Source organism: Danio rerio, chromosome 19 (assembly GCF_049306965.1).
Source record: "Danio rerio strain Tuebingen ecotype United States chromosome 19, GRCz12tu, whole genome shotgun sequence".
NCBI lineage: Eukaryota > Metazoa > Chordata > Actinopteri > Cypriniformes > Danionidae > Danio > Danio rerio.
In genome coordinates this window covers 20,776,777-20,799,720 of record NC_133194.1, presented here as the reverse complement: position 1 = coordinate 20,799,720, position 22,944 = coordinate 20,776,777, and the positions used below count along the sequence as shown (strand labels likewise).

General features: G+C 36.6%; 1 protein-coding gene across 15 annotated transcripts in view; it reads right to left on the bottom strand.

The window, feature by feature from the left end:
• fkbp10a (FKBP prolyl isomerase 10a) overlaps nt 1-22,944 on the bottom strand; it is a 131,863-nt gene that overhangs the window by 77,669 nt on the left and 31,250 nt on the right. For all 15 annotated transcript variants that reach the window (XR_012395001.1, XR_012395002.1, XR_012395003.1 and 12 more), the window contains 3 exons: nt 22,412-22,601; nt 22,177-22,322; nt 15,397-15,586 (listed from right to left, as the gene is read on the bottom strand). Coding sequence is in view for 9 of the 15 variants with exons in the window: in XM_073931624.1 (XP_073787725.1) it covers nt 15,397-15,586; nt 22,177-22,322; nt 22,412-22,601 (526 nt within the window). In the remaining 6 variants the exon portion in view is untranslated. The remainder of the gene's footprint in view (nt 1-15,396; nt 15,587-22,176; nt 22,323-22,411; nt 22,602-22,944) is intronic.

The window sequence follows — 22,944 nt, the reverse complement described above, 5'->3', positions numbered from 1 at the left end:
ACACAACTGGAACTCTTTACTCGTGGACTTACTGTTTATATTATTGTCACCACTTTTATCCTGTTTCACAAATTACCATTAATCTATTTTTATTTTTATTAATATTTTTAGTTTTACTGATATATTGTTATTTTTATTAATCTTTTTAAATTTTTTTACATTTCTTTTCTTTATTTCTATATTATATTTTATGTTCATATTTGTTTGCACTACTGCCCCTTTTTGCACTGTCTTGTCTGTACGCAGCGACGCTGCACTGCTTTGGCAATACGAATGTACAGTTATTTGTCATGCCAATAAAGCACCCAAAATGTGAAATGTGAAAGCTTTGTCTGGCTGTCTCTGGACTGTTTAGCTGGGTGATTTTCGGTTATTTTCTTCCCCGCTCTTTAGCAGGATCGGGCGCGGCGGGCAGGAAACGGGGCGGGTCGGGCACCGGGACAAGAAATTCTGAATATAAGCGGGAGCGGTGGGGTTCAGGCTAAAACCTGGCGGGTGCGGGCGGAAGCGGGGGCGTTGTCGTCCGGAGGTGTGTGTGTGTGTTTGTGTGTGTGTGTGTGTGTGGCAGCAAAAAATCCACGCCTACACTATCGAGCGTGTATGAACTGTGATTACTTTTATATTGCTGATTAGCTATTGGGCATTTCACTCTCTGACTGAAGGCAGTCGACCAATCGTGACAGACTGTCATCGGTCCAATCAGCGCAGAATAGCTTCGCGCTAAAGAGGGGTTTGGGAACAAATGAATCACTGGACGATTCATAAGAGAGTCGCTGGGATAATTAGGTACAAATAAATGCAGATTATAAGACCATGAAAGTGTTTTTTGACCTTGCATGCATATTAGATTGTTGTTGGAGACCCTTACAACCAAGATATGACCCTATTTCATGTATAATATGGGCTCTTTAATTGATCATGTGTAAGCAATGAGGAATTAAGCTTCTAATAAGATGCCCTGGGTCCTGAGAATATATTGTCTGATGAGAGAGGGGACTGAAGAAGAATAGCCTTATGATCAGTTAGAGGGGAGGGAAGAATGCTATTAGTAGCTTTAAAGTTCTTGACACATTGAGACACAAGCCAGTAGTCAATACGAGACTGTCTAGAACAACTTTTGTTACACCAAGTGTAAGACTTAGTATTTGGAAATTTTTCTCTCCAAATATCAATAACATTAAATTTGTCCATAAAAATTTTCAGTTTAGTGTTTACAGAGGTGCACCGTTTAGGCGGTAGTCTATCCATTTGGTTATCAGGCACCATGTTAAAGTCTCCCCCTATAAAAATTAAGGCATCTGGGTATGTATAAAGCTACAAGAAAATCTTGTCCTCTATAGTTTCAAACAACAAGTCATTATTACGAGTTACATTATAACCAAATATATTAACCAAAAATTACAACATTATTTATACAAACTACCAACATCAGAAAATGTCCCTTCTTATCGCAAAAGTGATGTAAAACATCTCCAACAAAATTGTTTTTCAAAATTAAAACTCCTGCTGAATGTTCTGAGCCGTGAGCGAACCAAATGTCAAAGAACCACTGATTTCTCCAAAATGCATAATCACTAGGAATTGAATGTGATTCTTGAAAAAAACAAAGTCTGTCTTAAACAATTTTGTAAATGAAAATAAAGCTTTCCGCTTAGTAATGTCTCGAAGTCCCCTGGCGTTGAAAGAAATAACAAAAATAGACAGAGTAAAATCGAACAAACAAAAAACTCTTAATATGAAGAGAAAGAAAAAAAAGTTCCTTACTAAAGCTTACTGGATGAAAACGCACAAATAATAGCTGACAAAATAACTATATAAGAACATTTACAGCTAACTTCAGTGTTCTGAATAGTGCCACATTAGTTATGTGAACCTCTCTTGATTATTTGTTCAGATCATGAAGGGTTAATTTCTAAACCTTCAATGAATGCTCGATGGCCCACAAAGTATGCTTTTCTTCCTTGTTTACGAGCATTTTCCACCGCAGGCCAAAGTATGAGCCTTCTTTCTCGGTCGAAAGCCGTAAGATCCTTGGAAAAATCGAAGACTATTCACACGAAGAAACTCTGATGATTTCGCTGCTCTCCACACGACATCTCTTATTAGGCTTGAAGAGAACTGAATGATGACCGCCCGTGGCCTAGTGATGTTCATTGGCCTCTTCCCGATATGATGAACAGTGTCAATTTTATCCGGTAGAGACGGACCTCCCTCTGGAAAAGTGGCAACACATATGTGAATAGATTCAGCTCTGATGTTTTCACCTTCTTTTTCTGATATTCCGTGCAGTCGCAAATTCCAACAACGCGAGTAACGCTTCAAATCTGCAATCCTTGTCTCACAGAACTCCATCTTTTTTTCCTCAGAGCTCACTGTTGCTTCAATAAGGCCAACCTTCCCCGTAACGTCGTTGAGCTCGGCACATATAAAGTCAACAGTTTTTTTTAGCCCTTCTATTTTCATCGCATTGTCCCAAACCATTTTTTCCTGGGCATCAGATCAGTTATTTATTAGCTGAGAAAGCGTCAATCATCATCATCAGCTCTACCTTTCTTTGATGGCGGTTTATCTGGGCTCCCAGGTAGCGTTGAAAGTAAAGGGCTATCTCCATGAGCAGCATAGCTGTGGCCTTCCATAAGGCTAGAGGCACATGAAGCACGCAATGTTTCTCCTCCTTTCCTTTTATCTGCCGCTGATTTCATTTTTAAAGTTGTAAGAGTTGAAATATTGCAAATATTTTGATATCTTTGACAATTCAAAACATGAGCTGAAAACAGGGACTGGTGACTTCACAACCCAGCAAGGGGGAATGCGGGAAAAACCAGTTCCTGCTGCATTTGCATCTGAGTATGCTGAAACTCAGCTTCATCCCCCCATCTCACACATATGGTCATTTCAATGTTTGAATGTTCTAGATTAACCAAACAGACTTTAACTATCATGTTTGATATCATTTGAAATGTCTCAGTGCGATTGGTACAATGGTCTCATTCTCTCAGAAATAGACATAATCAAAACAGTAAATATATAACTTCAGGCATCTTTTGAACCACTGTGAAGGGTGTGACTTTTCCCTAAGTGTGAATGCCTTTTATTATTCACACCCCCTTCCTTGAGGGAATTCTTGGATTATTTAAGGTAAGGTCTGAGAAAGACTCAGCGCGATTCTGCCTAACCAGATCAGCCCATAACATGGCTTGCTCCATGTTATGTATATTTCAAAGTCAGGAATGCATCTTTTAATCTTGGATTTATCTTTGATAATTTGATGTTTTGTATTGATCGTTTATGAATTGACTGATTGAATTAGGCATAATACATTTACCTGACTAATAAATTGTTATGTTTTGAATTATTCAAACCTCGTGTTATTATCACTGATAAATGTTGTTGTCCATAGCACTACAATCCACTGTACAGGTTAGTAACGGACTAAAACATGTTAGACGGAGCAACGTGGCACGCTATACAATGTTGTTAGAGATCCGACTAATAAATTGGCATTAATTCAAGTATACTTAGACTGTAAAAGGCCAAATATTTAGAACAACAAAATATTGTTGAAACTAATTTAAATGTGGATATTTAGGCCTTCATCTACAAACGTATAATCCTGTGCGATTATTATTAAAATACTTTGTTCTGAATTAGTAGATAACAGATCTATGGGGACCACATAAAAATCTGCTAAATTGAGTAAGTAGGGTTCTGCCTTTTTAGGAGAGTGGTTAATCGCCTCTGTTTAATGACCAAGACTGACAAGCTTGTATTAAGAGATTGTATACCCGGCCGGTGCAAGACTCGGGATGCTATAGGAATCTGAGTAAATGAGAATAAGGTATAATAAAAAATCAAAAGAATATTCAATCATAATCTAAAATAATGTGAAAGGAAACAAAATAACCTTCTCAATGTTTTATAATTGGAGTCAGATAAAACGAGGATAAATATATTAATATTCTAAACCACCTCATACTAAAATTGGAGTCAGATATGAGTTAAGTTTAATATAAATCAACATTGTGCACTGGAAAGGCCGAACATGCAGTGAACCTTCATCCACCATTGGATACCGTCATTGGACCAACTGGCTGGACCCTACAAAGTTGTGAGAGGTAACTTTAAAGTAAGATATTTCTTGTTTAGCTGTTAAAGGTTAATTTGTCAGCAGAGCACTACACAAGTAGACTTAGCAGGACACCATCTTGGATCCTCCTGTAATGTTGAATTTTAACAGTCAAATTTGATTCACTGAATTTATGGAAGCGAATATTTGAACTGAAATTAAATGAACTGAAAATTGCCTTTTGAATTATATACATTGTATTTTTAAAGGGTATTGAATATTTTGTAAGTGAAATCTGGAAATTGAATATGAATTATTGAATTTATAAGTATGAAAACATGTTTGAAATATTTTTCGTTGAAATATTCACAGCTTAAATAAACAGCTATGTTAAATTTCAGGACCTAAAAATACAAACCCTGGAATTCAAGTCTTAAAAATGCAAGAACTTGTTAATTCGATGTATTATTTTTTTTAGTTTGTGTTATTCAACAAGCTTTTTAATTCAATACTTTTGGCATTGGTTTTGTTACATACATCATGCTGACAATCAAAAACACAATGTCATGATATCTCATGCGATTGTCTTCTGACAGAGTGCATCTTAAAATACATAAATGACACTCCTCATAGAGCTTGAGAACAGACATTCTTTATAATTTGTAAAACAAAGACTTGCAGGTTAAGGAAACAGGATAGGGGGAAGTTGCCGTGGGCCGGGGTGCAGATTAAAAGTAAAAAAAAATAAAAAAATAAAAAGTATATTGTGTATTTCTAGAATAGAATAGACAGGAATTTATCGATCTGTGCTCCGCTGTATGCTGCAGACTGCAGATGCGTGAGAAACAGGCGTGACTCTTGACTATTTTGACAAATACACACCTACGTTGCACGCTACACAGAGCCCAACATGGAAGTTTGTGATTGGGTCAGCCCAATGTCAATAAAGAAAAGAACCAATGGGCTGCAGATTATGTCACATGGGCCACTCTGTTCGGAAAAGAAACATCTTACTTTCAGAGCGTCAGAGCTCACAGGATCTTCAATTACAGAAAAACATGACAGTCTGTTAAGTGTTTTATGGGCCGATCTGATCATAAGAAGATGATCAGCCTGGCCCAAAAAGTACTTCGGCCCAGCAGGAAACTGCCCGGTCTGCCAGATGGCCAGTCTGCCCCTGCCTACAACAGGAAAAAAAAAACTGCAACTGTGTTAATTTCGTATATTTTTTAAACGTGTTATTTATTTAAAATCAATCGCATGCGTTAACGCACTAATTTTGAAAGCACTAATATATAAATTAGTGCTGTCAATCAATAAAAAAAATAACAAATTAATCGCACCTTTTTAAAAAAATTAATCGCGATCAATCGCATTTAAAATACTTAAACTTGTAATTTTGGCTATTCAAATGTAAAATTAATGTAAACGCAAGACAAAAACTATTTAAATTCAAAATATAATTGTTTAATAGAATTAAAATTCAAAATAAAATTGTTTAATAGAATTTGTGTTTAACTTGTAACACAGATTTCTTCATGTAAACAAAATACCCACAATAAACCATCAAGATCCTGGCTTGACAGCCATATTTATTATAGAAATTAAAACACAGGCATGTTAATGACATTTAAATTTCAAAACAATCAATGCCAATAAAGAAAACATTGATTTCCATGTTAGATTCTAAGTGGGCTGCAAAAAAATGCCAAAATACAGGAATTGCAGATGAAAATGAAAAATTATAATAATAAACTATAGCATACAAACAGTTGCACTGATTGTAAAGTTTTATTGCTGTGAGTTGAGAGCATTAGTTATGGAGTAGAAACAATTTAGCTTAATCCTCTTTAACATTCATCCAGTTGCTAAGACTAGGAGTATCCCGCAAGTGCACAGAAACTCCCAAATGCCCGCAAATGAATGATAATTTCTCGCAAACCGGTCGTTAAATACATTGCACACCCCTCTCCCCCACATCCCTCCTAGCTCTTCAGGTAGCCTATGTTGCGCGCAACTCACCCACACCGTCCTTCAGGTACGTCTCACGAGCACACGCCCCTATTCAGATACGTCGCTCACTCCACCCCTGACACCCCTCAACGTGCCTGACACAGACACACACACAGACACACAACGCGCTGCAGACGTTTTGGCCCCAACAACCTTCCATACTAGAGCGACTCCCCTCAGATTCAACACGCATGATCACGTTCATCAAATTTGCTTTAACTAAGCGTCCTAAAGTATTACTGTATTTCACAAGGATTCTGACACAACAACGCGAAGCATACGCTTTCGTTGCGTTTAATGAAGAAACACGCTAAACTTGGAGGCCTCATGCTGAAAGGCAGAGTAACCGTACGTTCACACCGAAAGCGGCGAGAGCGTCAAAGTAGCCGGAAGTCATTCATTTTCAATGAGAGCCGGCAGCAATAGGCGGCGATAAGCGGTGAGGAGCAGCGCGGCGCGTCTTCGCCGGCGTGAGCGTCGAGGAGAGTTGAAATGAAGTCAACTTTATGGTAATGAGCTATGACGCGGTTCGGCGGCAAGCAATCTGAATAAAGACGTCCACCGCTTGATAGCAGTTCAGGCAACACAGACCTGTGAACTTTGGTTCCGACTACAGTTGTTCCCAAGGGATTGATTAATTGTGGTCGCCGGATTTCCAATTATTTACAATGCTTTCTTACAGGAACATACATTATAAATAAGTTACTGGCGAGTTACTGATGTTCATTAATGTTATGTAAATTTATCTTTAAAAAGCGGGAATCTCACGCGATGTGACAGTACACAACAGTAATGCTGCTTCAGGATATTTCAGACATATGGACAAATATTGGATAAATAGAGCAAAGCCACACCACACGCAACTTGATCTTCCATTGTTATATAAATTGGATAAGAAGTGCGCAGCATTTTTACGCTAAAAACATGTCTTATGCAGTAATGTAACTGATATGCTGCAACGGCTCCTTTAAGTACGAGATCATTGTAGCGAGTTTTGACGCTCTCGCCGCCGGAGCTGAAGGCAGACAACGTTGTCGCCAGGGCGGCCAGAGCGACCTTGGACGCTCTCGCCGCTTTCGGTGTGAACGTACGGTAATGCCCTATCTTTGACAGCTCGCGACTTTACCAGAGACTTTCTGAGTACATTCACATAAGACACCAATACTCCGATTTTAATATGATTACGATTATACTCTTATTAAAATTCTACCGTGTAGCCTAAGCAGTGATTTTATTACCTTAAAGGAACACCGAGTTACGAATGCGGAGGATTTTCTTTCTGTTCGCTATGAGGAGTCAACTTTCAACAGAAGTCGAAAGTTAAAAATGAAACACCCGAAACTGCATGAAACTTTGGAGAGCCTGGTGATGCGACTAATTGTTTTATACCGAAACTTGCCTTCAAAAAGTGCTTCCTTGGTCTATATATATATATATATATATATATATATATATATATATATATATATATATATATATATATATATATATATATATATATATATATATATATATATATATACCACAACTGCAGAAATCCATAAGTTCAAAAGTTTAGTCTTTTATGCAGACTATGCTGTTATGTTTTCTTCTTTTTTTGCGGTTTTATTGGTGGTTATGTAAACCAGTCTTTTAGTGTGACAAGCTTATAAATCTCATTCAATCAAGTTCTCATGTAATTCATTTGATTATTTCTTTGTTTAGTTAAAAAACTAGAATAAATCATTTAACAGAACTAAACTTGTTTCATTCTTTTCCATAAGACATGACTTTGCAAAGCGAGCAAGAGGCTTGTTGATTTTGAGTGTAGCAGGATGCACTTACTACTTGCTATGCTTGGACAGAACAAGGGATTCTTTGTGTTAATGTATATGATAACTGGTGCAACAACGGTTCAATCATTGAGAAACACTGTTCCCCAGCCCTTGAATACATGTCTGTAAGATGCCACCTTTTTTTTACCAAGAGAACTAACTGTTGTGATTGTCGTGGCTGTGTACATTCTACCTGAAGAAAATGTAAACATTGCTCTCTCTTCTTCTGAAGAGCATAAAAAAACAGCAGTGGGCCCACCCTGATGATTTTCATATAATAGCAGGAGACTTAATTAGGGCAAATCTGAAATCTGTACTGCTGAAATTTTACCAGCATGTGAAGTGTGCGACTAGATAAACACTCTGGATCATTTTAATCGGTAACACTTTATAATAACTACTGTAACGAATATGGCCGACCAGACACATAATTATTTTGCTTCTTATCCCCCAACCGAGCCAACTTTGCCCAGAGAAGACTCGAAACCTGATTCCAAGCTATTTACGACCCAAAAGGAATGTGCCATGCGGCATTGAACAAAGGACGGCTTACAAAGGACTCTTTAAACTGCTTGTTTAACACTGATGTTTTCATATAAACTTTACTCTCTTTATGTTTAACCACATGTTTTGCAAAGTTTCCCTTTCTCTTGTATTAATATTTTTGGTTTTAATACCCCTGCATATAATGTTTAACTGTACCTAAGCTAAACAACCTATTATACTGTTCAAGTTTGGACTTTTCGAAAAGCTTACTCACTGTACAAATCGATCATTGACATTTTATTTTAATATGAGTGCAACATATTAACTTTTTTAGAGACTTTAACATTTCTGTCCCACTTTGCATAAAATTTGCCTATGCAAATTCTTCTGCCTCAGACAAAGACCCGTGAATTTATTTTTCCAGGAAGTTAGCTTCTAAATGGTCAACTTTCCATGGAGGGTGGATCCGAACCCGCCCTATAAAGTTAGGGCCAAGCTAAACTGGCCTTCTCTTCACAACCGCTCTGTTCAACCTCTCTCTCTCCCAGCTCCAAAAGCAACCCCCCTCTCTGCTCTGAACCACGCTGTTTTGAAACTTTCTTCAACCTCTCTACAACTTCCTCAGAAACTGAGAAACCTCCAAGAAAGCAGGCAGAAACCCAGAGGGAAAGGGTTAATCGCACCGCGCTCGGATATTTTACCGCCCAGAATCCTTTTTGCCGCTTCAACTTGAAACTACAGCCTCGTGAGGAACAAAGAACCACAGCGAACCCCACGCTCAACAACAGGAGCTCGGACATCACGGACAGACCGCAAGTATCACCTCCCAACATCTAAACTCGTGTGAACTAAATTCAACCCTAAAAAGACAATAGAAGGGTTATATTGAATTTGATTACGTTTGGTTTGCTTGGTTTGTGCTTACAACCTCTGAGGTTTTCCCATCATTACATCTTCTCAACCTCTTCACGTTTGTTACTCTTCCCTATGCTTGTATGAATGTGTGTTTGTGTTAGGTGTTAGTTTCTGTTAGATTAGTCAATAAAGTTTAATTTTGTATAAAGAAAGGTGCCTGTGTATATTGATGAATCTAATGTCTTAAACTTTGATCTTGCTACCTTGCTCAAACTTTGTTCATAGCATCGCTGAACGATTCGTTTGTTTGGATCAAAAACCCCGTTCAAATGAATCTTTCTCCCGCTAAGCTAGTCCGCTATATAATGTTCCAGAAGGTATGCGAGCATTGAAATCTAAATCATAACTCGCAACATTATAACGGCGGGAAAGGCGCGGGAAGAATAACCTTGAGCTAATTCACTACAGTAATAATGGTGAAGATATGCGAGCACTTTAATCTACATTATAATTTGTCACAGATTATTAATGTAGATATGCGTGCAAGTTAATCTACATTATTATTATAATGTGCTAACTGTTTATTTGAGGAGAATAAACAAAGCATTAAATATGATTTTTCTACAGTTCACACTATGAATTATTTAATAAAGATGAGAAAATAGTTAATACATTGTCTGTTAAGCATTTACTATAGTGGCCGGGAAGTGCAAAACAATATTACAAAGTGTGAAAAACTTTTACAAAGCTTGAGACAAATTTACATTTTGAAAAACATTTTTACCTATTAAGATACAATTACATAGAAAAAAACTATTTTACCACAGACAAAACAAATTTACATTTTAGAAAACACTTTTATACTATATATTATACTAAAATCAAGGAGAAACACAAGTTATTTTTTTTTATTAATACCCTACTCATGTACAGAACGATTAGAGGAGAACGAGGTGAAGAGAAGCAAAAATTTTGTTAGAAAAAAAAGCTGTTTCTATCAAACAGTTTCTATAAAACTTGTCATGCTCCCTCCTAAAATATTGTGTAGTATTTTTAAAATACAAAACCCAGTATAATGTGTTGAAACATGTTGTGGATGCTGTATTTTGTAGTTTTTTTTGACACACCTAAAATTGACGTATTTTAGTTTATACTATTTTAAAGTGTTTTTTCCCAACCCTGACTGTGATATTGGATGGTGGTTCGGTGGAGGTTGTTTAATTTGTGACAATAGTTAACTTGTAAATTACTTTTTAAATCCTTTAGCCAGTGCCCCGACGAGGATGCACTGAGGCTGTGTTCTTCCACATGTCAATGTTTCTGAATAGATTACACCAAAAAGGACAAGAGTAATCTTAAAAAACTCTACAACAGTTTAAAGCTACAACCCCTGAGCACCCATTGCAGCTAGTCGTTTTTCAATGGAAAGCTTTTAAAGAATGTAATTGCTAAATTTGTGTAAGTTTTGCAGAAAACGCTTATTAGATATGGCATACATATCATGTATTAACACAATTAGTCCACCAACACAATAGTGCGCTGCTGAAAAATACAGCTTTAACAAGCCTAGGCTGGTTGGCTTGTTTAAGCTGGTTGACTAGCTTGATTTTAGAGGGGTTTTGTCCATTTCCAGGCGCGTTTCCAGCCATTTCCAGCCTGGTCTTAGCTGGTCAGGCTGGAAAATGACCAGCAAAATCCAGCTAAAACCAGCTTTATCAGCCTGGTTTAAGTTGGACATAGCTGGTTTTGGCTAGGCTGGTCAAGCTGGTTTTAGCTAGTCATCTCCCAGCCTGACCAGCTAAGACCAGGCTGAAAATGGCTGGAGACCAGCCTGGAAATGGCCAAAACCCCTCTAAAACCATGCAGCCTAGTCAACCAGCTAAAACCAGCCAGCCTATGCTGGTTTAAGCTGTTTTTTTCAGTAGGGTGTTGAATTATGGATGGTTATTCATTTGTTTATGTCAACGTTTCTGCTGGAGACCTATTGTAAAGAAATGTCTATGTCATACAGTGTTACAGATAAAATGAGCCAACAAACTGAATAAAAAGCCAAAGTTATAGTTACTAAAATCTAAACAAAACTGAGTGTTTTGGCCATCTGCATGTCCTTTAGGCTGTTTCTCAATATGCGTTCTTCAGCAGTCTTGCGTCCTTGTGTTCTCGTGTAACGTCACCATCAGCTGCCAAAGTTCAGTTCCAATCCTCAAGACCACAAGAACAGAGGACACGTGAAACTTCCCAGATGTGTTCTTGATATCGAGGACGCAACGATGCAGACTTGAGCACCGAACTCGCGCTAGAAATCCCAGAAGTCATTGCGACTGGAGATGGGAATTGCAGCATTTTATTTAGATTTATTATTAAAGTTCAGAGAAATAACTTATTTGTCTCAGGAGTTTTCCTAAATGAGATGGTGAATATAAACATCCCCATGGACATCTTAATAAAGGAATAAACACATTAAGAGTGTTTGTTTGCTGAAATTCGTATTAATATCTGTTTTATTTATATTGTTTAACATATATTTGTAAAGTCTTCATGCATAGTATATATATTGAAAAGAGGAAAAACAATAAAGTCATTGTATGAATGCTTTAATGTTTAAATTGTTTACCATTAAAAACTCATGAGGGTCACGTGACCAACAGGAAGAATGCAGCATCTCATTTCTCACAGGACGTGTTCTCTGTTCTCGTGGTCTCCAGAGTTCATTCTTCCTAGGACACCTGACAAGACCGGTCTCCACGAGAACGCAAGTCCGTTCTCTGCGTTCTTGGAATTGAGAAACAGTCTGAAACCGCCTACTACTCAGTAGGTACTGCATTTGAATTTAAACGTACTACTCGGCCGTTACAAAAGTACGTTCTATACAGTATGAATGTGAAAAGTATGAATAGAATTCGGAAGTACTACATCCGCCATTCTGTCACGGTCACGGGACCTACCTGCATCAGTTGCGTCGCCTCACTTCCATTCATAAATTCTCTTGCGGGGCATTATGGGATAGCGCAGCGTGCATGGGAGGCGCACTCCAGAATCTTGCCGGAAGTAGTAAGTCATCCGGGTACTTCTCGCATACTGATTTTCGAATTCTATGAATACGGACATACTACTCAGCTTGCATACTGATTTTAGCGTACTATATATGCGGTTTTGGACGCAGCCTCTCAGTCATTGAAGAAGTTGAAGAAGATTGGAAGAAGTTACTTCCTTCTTCCCAGAAGTTTGACTGACAGAGAAACGAGCCAATGGCTGCATGTATTTTGATCCTATTGGTCGGCGGTCATGTTATTGCACACTTTTGGCAGTTACTGGATCAGTGAGCTGTCAATCAATCATCACGAGATGCACTTGCCCCTGCACGCACAGCTGCTAGTTCAAGCTAACGGCAGAGGGGCTCGTTTGGAAAAAGAAAATGGATCATCAAAAGTTTTAATCTGCTGAAGAGAGTTTTAAGAGATTATTTGAAGCGAAGTGGAGAATATTTCCGAGGAAAGCAGATACTTAGATGACGTGTATGAACTTGCTTTTGTTTTTTCTAATGGTGAGTATTTACTCTCATTGCCTCATTGTTTACGTCTCAGGTCTTCTCTGTGTTTAGCCTGCTTGTGCCTGTAATGCCTAGTTCACACTAAAGGATTTTAAGCCTGATTTGAGACCGATTTGGAAGTTAACGAGCTCGCCGACAGATCGGGCTGCACGGCGGGTGCACGGCGCTCGCCGCTCTTTATGTGTGAACTACTGAACAACACATTAACGAGGCTCGCTGACGCGTCGCCGACACCTCGCAGTCGGAAATCCAACATTTAGCATGCTGAATATTCCAGAGCAGTCGGCCGACTCAACCCCACGTGTGGTCAGATGTAGTGACGAGCTGCAGCCAATGAGAGAGCATATCAGCATGAGCCGCGTGCCTGTGTGTTCAGGAGCGCAGCAGAAACATCTGTGATTGGTCAGAATGGGCATCAACGCACTCCCTTCATTCTGCGTTAGCACAGACATGAGAGTAGGCTATATTAACAGTGAAACTAGAATTCTGTAACTATTAGAATTACCATACTGCTCATTCTGACCGTTCTCATATAAAACGCCATACTGTCACAACATATTTACATTCAAAGCTATTATTGAGATATTAAAATTAAGCTTTAAATGTTTAGCATCATATTTAATGACACTGTTTTTTGGTAATACAGCCTATACATATGCAGTTAAGATACTAAAACACTTAAAGGTCTTGGCTTTCATTTTCACTTTCGAACAGGAGCTATTTAACAGCACAGAATATGCTGTTTTTAAAGATATCTAAAGTAAATTGATGTTTTTGCCATCAGAAAGTTTTGTTTATGTTAGCAGGAAGTTGCTAGGCAAGAAAATGCACACATATTTAAAGTCACAGTGAAAAGTATCAGACATGCATGCAGGCATTTTAACCAATATGGTAATTTAAGGCAGAAATGCTCAGTTCTTTACTGTTTTGTAATAAAAAAAAATAACAATGTCAGAAAGAAATACACTAATAGTTAGAAAACGGCAGGGTGTTATAAATATGTAAGTTTTATTTCAAAGAGTTATAAAATTACAAAAATTAAAAACTCTCTGTGTATCTATCCACTGGAACCTGCAGATGAGTGATTAATCCGCTGATAAATTAGCTGATTTGACTATGTTTTTAAATGCTTTCTCCAAAGCTTGAAACGCTGTCAGTGATGTCATCAGCACACAAGCAGCCAATAATGTTCAGCTTTTTCTGACGACTCCTCCCTCAAAATTTCATTGGCTGTGGTTTGGTTGCTTGAATGAACTGATGGGGAATGAGTTGTTGTCAGATCATGTAGTGTGTGACCCCCCTCTTGTGGATCGTTCATGGAGTGTTGCGTAGTGTGAACACCACAGAGATTAAAAGACACAAAGTCAGGTCATGTAGTGTGAATGGCACAGTGATCTGCTGATGTTTAAAATCCTGTAGTGTGAACTAGGCTTAAGTGTGAATGTCTCTCCAGTAACCATAATCTTTCAGTGATGTTTGGCATTATCATACAGTATTTGCCATTTATCTGAATGGCTGCTATTAGCTAAGCTATCTGTATAAATTATCATATGAATAAATGGGCATCAGAGTAGATTGTGTTTGCAACTCAAGGGGGGAAATACAATTTTTTACAATAGAACCCTAATTCTGTTTTTTTTGTCATGTAGCTAAATCTCTGCTGAGGATTTCAAGCAGCAGCAAACTCCCACGAAGTACAAAGAAAGCAAAGAGAGCAAAACAACAACTCTTGTAAGACTTTTTTGTTGCACATGCACTGGACTTATTTCATAAAATTTACTACTTGTGCTCAAATAAATCATTCATACTATACATTTCTGCTTATTATTTTACATTTAAAAAAATTGTGCGGTGTGAAACCTTCAATATGTGTGGTCATCAGACTACTCCACAAACAAGGAGAGGGAGAAAATCACAAGACATTGTCTCAGAAAAATAATTCCAGAAATTTCATTTTGCATAATATTGGTGTCTAATTGAAAACATACTCAGGACATGTGTATTACTTTTCTGTGTTGCACCAGAACTAATTTCACATATTTGTTGATGAAATAAAATGTTTAGTGCAATGCATTTTTTTTTACATTACTTAAGCATCTATAACTTTTTTTATTTTATTTTGAGCATTATAAACTCTAGATGATGGATAACAAAGCACAGAGTGTCTTCTTTCCAAAGATACATAAACTCTGAATGTAGATCAAATCATTCAGCAACTGTAAATGTTTTAGTATGGAAAGTTAATTTTTGAGAAAGAGCCTCTGACGGTGAGGGAGAGAAGGACATCAACATTGCCTCAAACTTTATACAGTAATCTCATTTTGCATGCTATCTTCATTTAAATTTAAAATATAAAATCATGAAATACTTGGCTCTATATGTAATATCTTGCTCAAGACTTCATAATGTATAACTTTTTATATTTTTTAACATGTAACCTTTCACCACAGTAAAGCTCAAAGTGTCAAAGACAAAGTGTCTTCTTTCCAATGATACATAATTTGTGTTTGTAACTTACTGGAGTCAGGAACTGTTAATATTTAAATTTAGGTAGGTGTAAATCCTCAAAATTGAGTGCTGGCTAACAGGTTAAAAAAATAGGGAGTACTTACGAAGAGTAGAGACGTGTGCCATCCAACAAAGAGCAGTTATAGCGATACAAAATCAGATCATTTGCATCACTTGTCAGGTTGCAAGCAGCTGGCTTGTTAGTCACATTGATGTGCACTTGGTCTTTAGGGTTGTGAAAGTCAATTATGTGCATGTCAAAGATGAGCACAGCAGATCCAGGAATTAGCTCACCTGAATTTGTACAAAAAAAAAAGAGCAGATTAGGAAAAATCTAGGTTAAACATAAACATAATAATAATGCTAAACATACAATAATACTTAAACACCTTTATGCAAAATATGCTTGAAAAGGTTTTTATTTTAATGATATACCAATAGAAAGACTGATATATTAGAATATACTCCCACTAATACAAGTACAAAAGCTGTTCTTTTCAAACTGTAAACAAATCTAGGGTGTAAGGTTCATTTTAGCAAATTAGTCCCACTTTATATTGTGTCCCATATACCTGTTAAATTTGTGGAAGTACATATTGTTTTTACAAAATGCACTTACATAACTATTGTAACATGTCTTTCTGATGCAATATACTATATAATTAAATACTATATATTTAAATGTAAAATTAAATTGATTTGCCTAAGCTTAAGATCAGAACAGAAAATGTATTTATATTGATGAAGGGGTGAATACTTAGGGGTATGGATGGAAAATATGACATACATATAAAGAAAGTAACATGTAAATGGAAATGAAAATCATGCAATGCACAAAGCTAAGACCATCAATTTATAATGGCAATATAGTGTACAATTTAACATCAGCATTTTTATTTAAGAAATGAGATGAAATAAAATGTCATTTCTGAAAAACAGTATGTGGAGCTTTCAGAACGTTTCAGAGCTTTTATCAGTCTCAGTAACTTTTTGAAGTAAAGCACATAAACTTTAGAAATGATAATAATAAAAAAACACTTTGAATTGCTCCATTTATAGGTGAAATAAACTAAATTGGCTGAAGTGAATGAGTGTGTTTGTTTCTGTGTGTGAGTGAGTGTGTATGGGTATTTCCCAGTGCTGGGTTGCAGCTGGAAGGGCACCTGCCCGATAAAATGATCGTTCCACTGTGGCAACCACTGATAAATCGGGAGGTTACTCTACTTTTAGTAATTCTGAGATATCATGTTTTTATGTTGTATTGAAGAGTACAATTGCAAACACCATGATTTTTGAAGAGTATTAAAACTGATTATTAAAGAGTTCAGGTGCAAAACAATTCTGTGAACAAAGAATTAAAATGTACTCTTCATATATCACCCTTTTAATATATAAGACTGTTAAGTGGTTGAAAAATCATTGCACGAAGATGAAGGCAATTGTACTTCACAATGAGTGGAAGCACAATCAACAGATATAGTACTATATTCTGACTCATTATCTGCATTGAATGGCTTAAGACAATATCTCTTGAGCCTGTGTGCATATTGAGAGCAATGTGCTTGTGTATTCCAGGCACAAAGTTGAAAACACCTAAATTTTTCAGAATGCCACAAGTACCACGAGTCACGTGACAAGAACTGAGCGATCAGCTTCATACTCTATGTGGAATGAACACATTTTGGTAAATTTATTACTTTTGGTAAACTAATAGACAAACACAGAACACTGTGCAGTGCTTTTTAATTTTCTCCATAAAAAAATAAAAATAAAAAATAACTTGTCTCAGAGCTGAAACTATTTTTTGCCAGCTTGTCATCCTCTGAGAAAATAGTTGATGGTCACTTAGCAATAACAGACGACAAAGGAGCTTGAGTGCAAAGCACGTTAAAAATGGTGGGGGAAGCACTTTTAGACTTGATATGTGTACAGATGTGAACAAGGTTACAGAAAAAAAGCTGTTTAAACATTGTTTACTTCACTAAACGTCAGTTTAATAGTGAAGGGTTTGATTGAATAAGCCTATTGATGTAAGGTTTGTGAAAAAAATTCTTACTCCCTTGTAAATGTATTTTGTAGTATTTTTTAAATACAAAAATACATTATTTTATTTCGATCCTTGTGGCTGCGGTATTTTAAAGTTTAGAGTGAATAAACATATACAGTAAATGTATTTTTATTTTTGTCCAACCGGGCATAATCACATCAGTATTACACATGTAGATACATGTGTACATACATAGTGGTTAGGGCTGCTTGATTATGGGAAAAATCATAATCACAATTATTTTGGTCATAATTTTAATCACGATTATTCAAAACGATTATCAATTGAAGTCAAAATTATTCGCCCTCCAGTGAATTTATTTTAAGTTTTATTTTAGCTAGAATAAAAGCCGGTTTAAATATTTTGAAACCTATTTTAATAGCTCGATATTATTAGCCCCCTTTAAGCAATATTTATGTTTGATTGTCTGCAGAAGAAACTACTGTTATACAATGACTTGCCTAATGTCACTTTAAGCTGAATACTAGTACCTTAAAAATGTCTATTCAAATATAATGTGCTGTCATCATAGCAAAGATAAAATAAATCAGTTATTAGAAATGAGTTATTAAATCTGTTATGTTTAATCTGTGCTTTAAGCATCTTCACTGTATTTTTGATTTTATTATTGATTAATAATAAAAACAGTCAGCAGCAGCAGGAATACAGCACACTGTCACATTAAGAATAGTGTGGCTCTGATATGGTTTCTCTTTCACGTGTCTTTTGATTCTCAACTTGTTTGTTTATTACACAAATGAGGGTTAATATGAATAATCACTTAACACCGCTCTCTGACACAAATGTGCATGTATTTGACCATTAAAGCGCTTACATTAAGATGGCGTTAGACAGGCCCGTGCAGAGACTGTCCAAAGGGCATGTGCAGGATAAATTTTTTGAAAAGCGGGGTTTAACAAAGGGTGGGAGGGGGTGTTGCGTCGCGGGGGCACTTTTGATCCTTTTGGAAGGGCACTTTCTATCCAAGACTAAAAAGGGCATGTGCACTGCACAGGTTGAGCCCTATGTGTGCACGTGCCTCGCGTTAGATCCTTTTGGAAGGGCACTTTCTATCCAAGACTAAAAAGGGCATGTGCACTGCACAGGTTGAGCCCTATGTGTGCACGTGCCTCGCGTTAGATGTGTGTGTACTCTGTAACACACACATCTATAAATATTACTATATTTATATTATAAATATTACTATATAATATAAATATTACTATATTTATATTTATATATAAATATTACTAGCTAAATGATGAATGAAATACACAATCTTATTAACTTATTAATAAACGTATTTACATTATGCAATTTTTATTAGTTGTTTACATTCTAAGACTTTTTATTTAAAAAAACAAAAAAGGTTTTATCTATAAAGTCAAAATCTAGCTTAGCTCTATAAGGTTTTTCTTTCTGTGAAGCAATCAGCAATTCGAATGCATGCACAAGGAGCAATCTTGATCAGCTTTCTTTGTCATTTCACCAGACTGCTCCATTGACAGCGGAAAAAGATCAGAAAGAAACACAAAATGAGAGTCGACTAAATAATGCCACACCACACAAAATTTAAAAGAAACCTGAAACTGAAAAGATGTCTAAATGTGATGATTTAAAGAGCCCATATTATGGGTTTTTGAAAATTCCCCTCCATGTAGTGTGTAACACAGCTCTAAGTGAAATGAAGTATCCAGCTAAGGCTTAAATCTGTAAGAATACAGTGTTTAAAACGGTTGATTCATCTATAAAAGAGTCGACTCATAGTGCTTCAAACGAGTCGCCTTGATACCGACTCATTAGGTGTTTCGCCATGACGTACGAACGAAACCAAGTTATTCACGTGCACGCGCAAACCCGGGAGATTTCAAACCTGAGGCCCCGCCCTCTGACGCAGAAACCCAGACACACACACACACCCACAAACACACGCACACCCACAAACACACGCACACAAACATGCCGGTCGATTGAAGTCACACTGCAGATGGATATATTGAGTCTCTACCCAAAGATGAAACCTCAGCATTATAACCAAGCAGTTGGAAACTTCTGGAAGCTACATGCTACAAAGAATACTTCATCTGAGTTTGTTAAAGGAAGGATCAGTAAAGAGTAACTGATGGACGTCAGGATGGGTTTCTTCCATTTCTCAAGTGTAAGTACGTGCGGTTAAAGTTGTTGCCTCGTTGGCTCTAGCTTGCAAATGTATTTAGTTGTGATTTGTTACTTGTAACCGCGTGTACTGTATCAGGTTAACTGGATATTTTATCTTATCGCGTGCAAAGTCACGTTAAAAACGCGACGCGTGCTGTTTGTTTATGGAGCTCCGTGCTAGAGTTCTGCTCCCGCGATTTATTCGGAAATTTATTCCCGCGCCGCAGAAATCTGGCGCGGGGACAGCCGCGGGAATAAATTTCCGAATAAATCGCGGGAGCGGTCGGTAACGGGTTTAATTTGGGACGGGAGCGGGCTGTCTAGCAATATCACGGATATTGCTATGCGAATTAGAAAGAGACAGTCTGCGTGGTGTTTGTGTGTGTGTTAGTGCGCACGCGCGTGTATGAGAGAGAGAGAGAGAGAGAGAGAGAGAGAGAGAGAGAGAGAGAGCGAACGAACGAGCTTTGTGCTGTGTGTGTGTGTTTATACAGACAGCTTGGCTGTCTGGACTGTATACTGGGTGATTTTTGGTTGTGTTCTCCGCTCTAGCGGGACCGGGCGCGGCGGGCAGAAAACGGAGCGGGTTCTCAGGCTAAAACCTGGCGGGTGCGGGCGGAAGCGGGAGCGTTGTCATCCGGAGGTGTGTGTGTGTTTTTGTGTGTGTGTGGTATGGCGAGTACACGACTGTCTCCTTCGTTCGGTTATCCGTGGCACTATCCACTCGCCATAGTGTGGCAGCTAAAATCCACGTCTACACTATCGAGCGTGTATGAACTGTGATTACTTTTTAAATCGCTGATTAGCTATTGGCCATTTCCCTCTCTGACTGAGAGAGTCGACCAATCGCGACAGACTGTCATCGGTCCAATCAGCGCAGATTAGCTCCGCGCTAAGGAGGGGTTTGGGAACAAATGAATCACTGGACGATTCATACAGGAGTCGCTGGGATAATTAGGTAAAAATAAATGCAGATTATAAGACCATGAAAGTGTTTTTTGACCTTGCATGCATATTAGACTGTTGTTGGAGACCCTTACAACCAGGATATGACCCTATTTCATGTATAATATGGGCTCTTTAAAAACATTTGTATTTATTTATGACATTGAAATGAAATGTTAATTTTACATTGTTGGAAAAAAACTGCAACAAAAATGTAATACATTAAATGTGAAATATTTGTGTTTATACAGACAGTAAAACATTTTTCAGTGTTTAATAAACTTTGTTAACCAACTCTATTGCTCATTGTCTGTTTTTTTAAGTATTTAAATTTGACATTAAGCCTTGAGGCACAAATACTCAATTTAATTCAAGGGGTCTCAATTACAACAACAAACATTACAAAATATTTAGCACAAAAAAAAAAGAAATATTCGTCCTAAAACATTAAATAAATGTTATAGAAAGCAAACTTTCTCAAACATCAAAATATTGTTAAGACACCAATTTTTTTATTTTTATTAAATTAATAACAAACTGATTGTATTTATTAAAAAGTAATGCTTCAATTAATGATCTGCCAGATAGAACCTTATAATTCTAAGCGGAAAATTACTTTTTAACTATCTGCCCCCCCCCAACCCCCCAAACTACTATGTACTATGTGAGTACTATGACCACCTCAGTGGTATGTGTTGTGTCTTTTGTTGATTTATACATCTATTTGTAAATTAGCATCTGTGGTAACATTTGAATGCCAACAAACATCTCTTTCACTTCAATACTTTAATGTGCAAATTCTATTTCCCATGACCCACTGCACTTATCAGCATCTCTACTGTTGCTTTTCACCTGTACTAGTTAAGACATACACACTCACACATTACAAAGTCCTATTTTGTCCTGGTCAACAATTCAGATTTTTTTCCTGACATCTCTACAATTTTCTTGTTATTGATTGTGTTTCGCTGTCTGGCTTATCTATCTGTCTTGTCTGTTACTATTTCCAGATTCATAATATTATCTTTATATATTAAACAGTGCAACATGTCAGCTTAAGCTGTATAATGTAAATGCATACTGCTTAAAGGTGCAATGTTATATACAGTTGAAGTCAGAATTATTAGCCCCCTTCGATTTTTTTCTTCTATTTTAAATATTTTCTAAATGATGTTTAACAGAGCAAGGACATTTCACAGTATGAAACATTTTTTTTCTTCTGGAGAAAGCCTTATTTGTTTTATTTTGGCTAGATTAAAAGCAGTTACATTTTTTTTAAACAACATATTGTGGAAAAAATCATTAGCCCCTTTAAGCTATATTTTTTTCTTGATAGTCTACAGAACAAACCATCGTTATACAATAACTTGCCTTATTACCCTTACCTGCCTAGTTAACCTAATTAACGTAGTTAAGCCTTTAAATGTTACTTTAAGCTGTATATAAGTGTTTGAAAAATACTGTCATCATGGCAAAGATAAAATAAAGCAGTTATTAGGAATGAGTTATTAAAACTATTATGTTTAGAAATGTGTTGAAAAAATCTTCTCTCCATTAAACAGAAATTGGGGAAAAAATAAACAAGCGGTCTAATAATTCAGGGGGGCTAATAATTCTGACTTCAACTATATATATATATATATATATATATATATATATATATATATATATATATATATATATATATATATATATATATATATATATATATATACCAATTTCTTTCAAACGTTACCTGATCCAGTCTCTCCATAGGCCAAATGAGGCGGCACAGTGACTCGTCTCCACTCACCCACACAAACACCTTGGAGGGCTTTGTCTATGCCAGCAATCACATGGCCCATACCAATAAATGTGTTGTAAGTGCTGTTTCGAGCATAACTAAAAATGTCAAAAGAAAAAAAGTACAGTTGGTCATTAAAAAATTATAAATATAATTATAAATATAAATAAAAACAAAAACTATTCACCTGGAATCGAAGATAGTGCCATCTTGAAATGTTGCATTATAATGATAACGTATGAAATCTCCCAACACTGCCTTTCTCCTGCATGGCTGTGGTATCATTTGAACCTCCACATTAATATCATCCTTTACATTAAACAAATCCACTAGTAATACATCAAAAATCACAGTTGCATATGGTGGGATCTTTGTACCTGTAGAAGAAGTTATTTTATGTTAGCTTTTGCAATTTACATTCTAAATTGTAAAGATGACAGTAAGGTGGGAATAATAAATTAGCTTATGTTTAAATATATAGATATTAGTTTACTGGCAGCAGTGTGAGTATGGGTTGTTTGGAATTTATTTTAAAAACCAATAATGTCATCAAATTTTAAAATAGTAGTATTATTATTTAAAGCATATATTTGCAGACAATGAACAGCTCAGTATAAAACATTTCCATGCTTCCAGGCTTTAAACATTGTGGGGAGGGGGAAACTGTATGAAAGGTTAAAGGCAAAATTATTAGTCTTTCTGTTAAATTTGAATATGTTT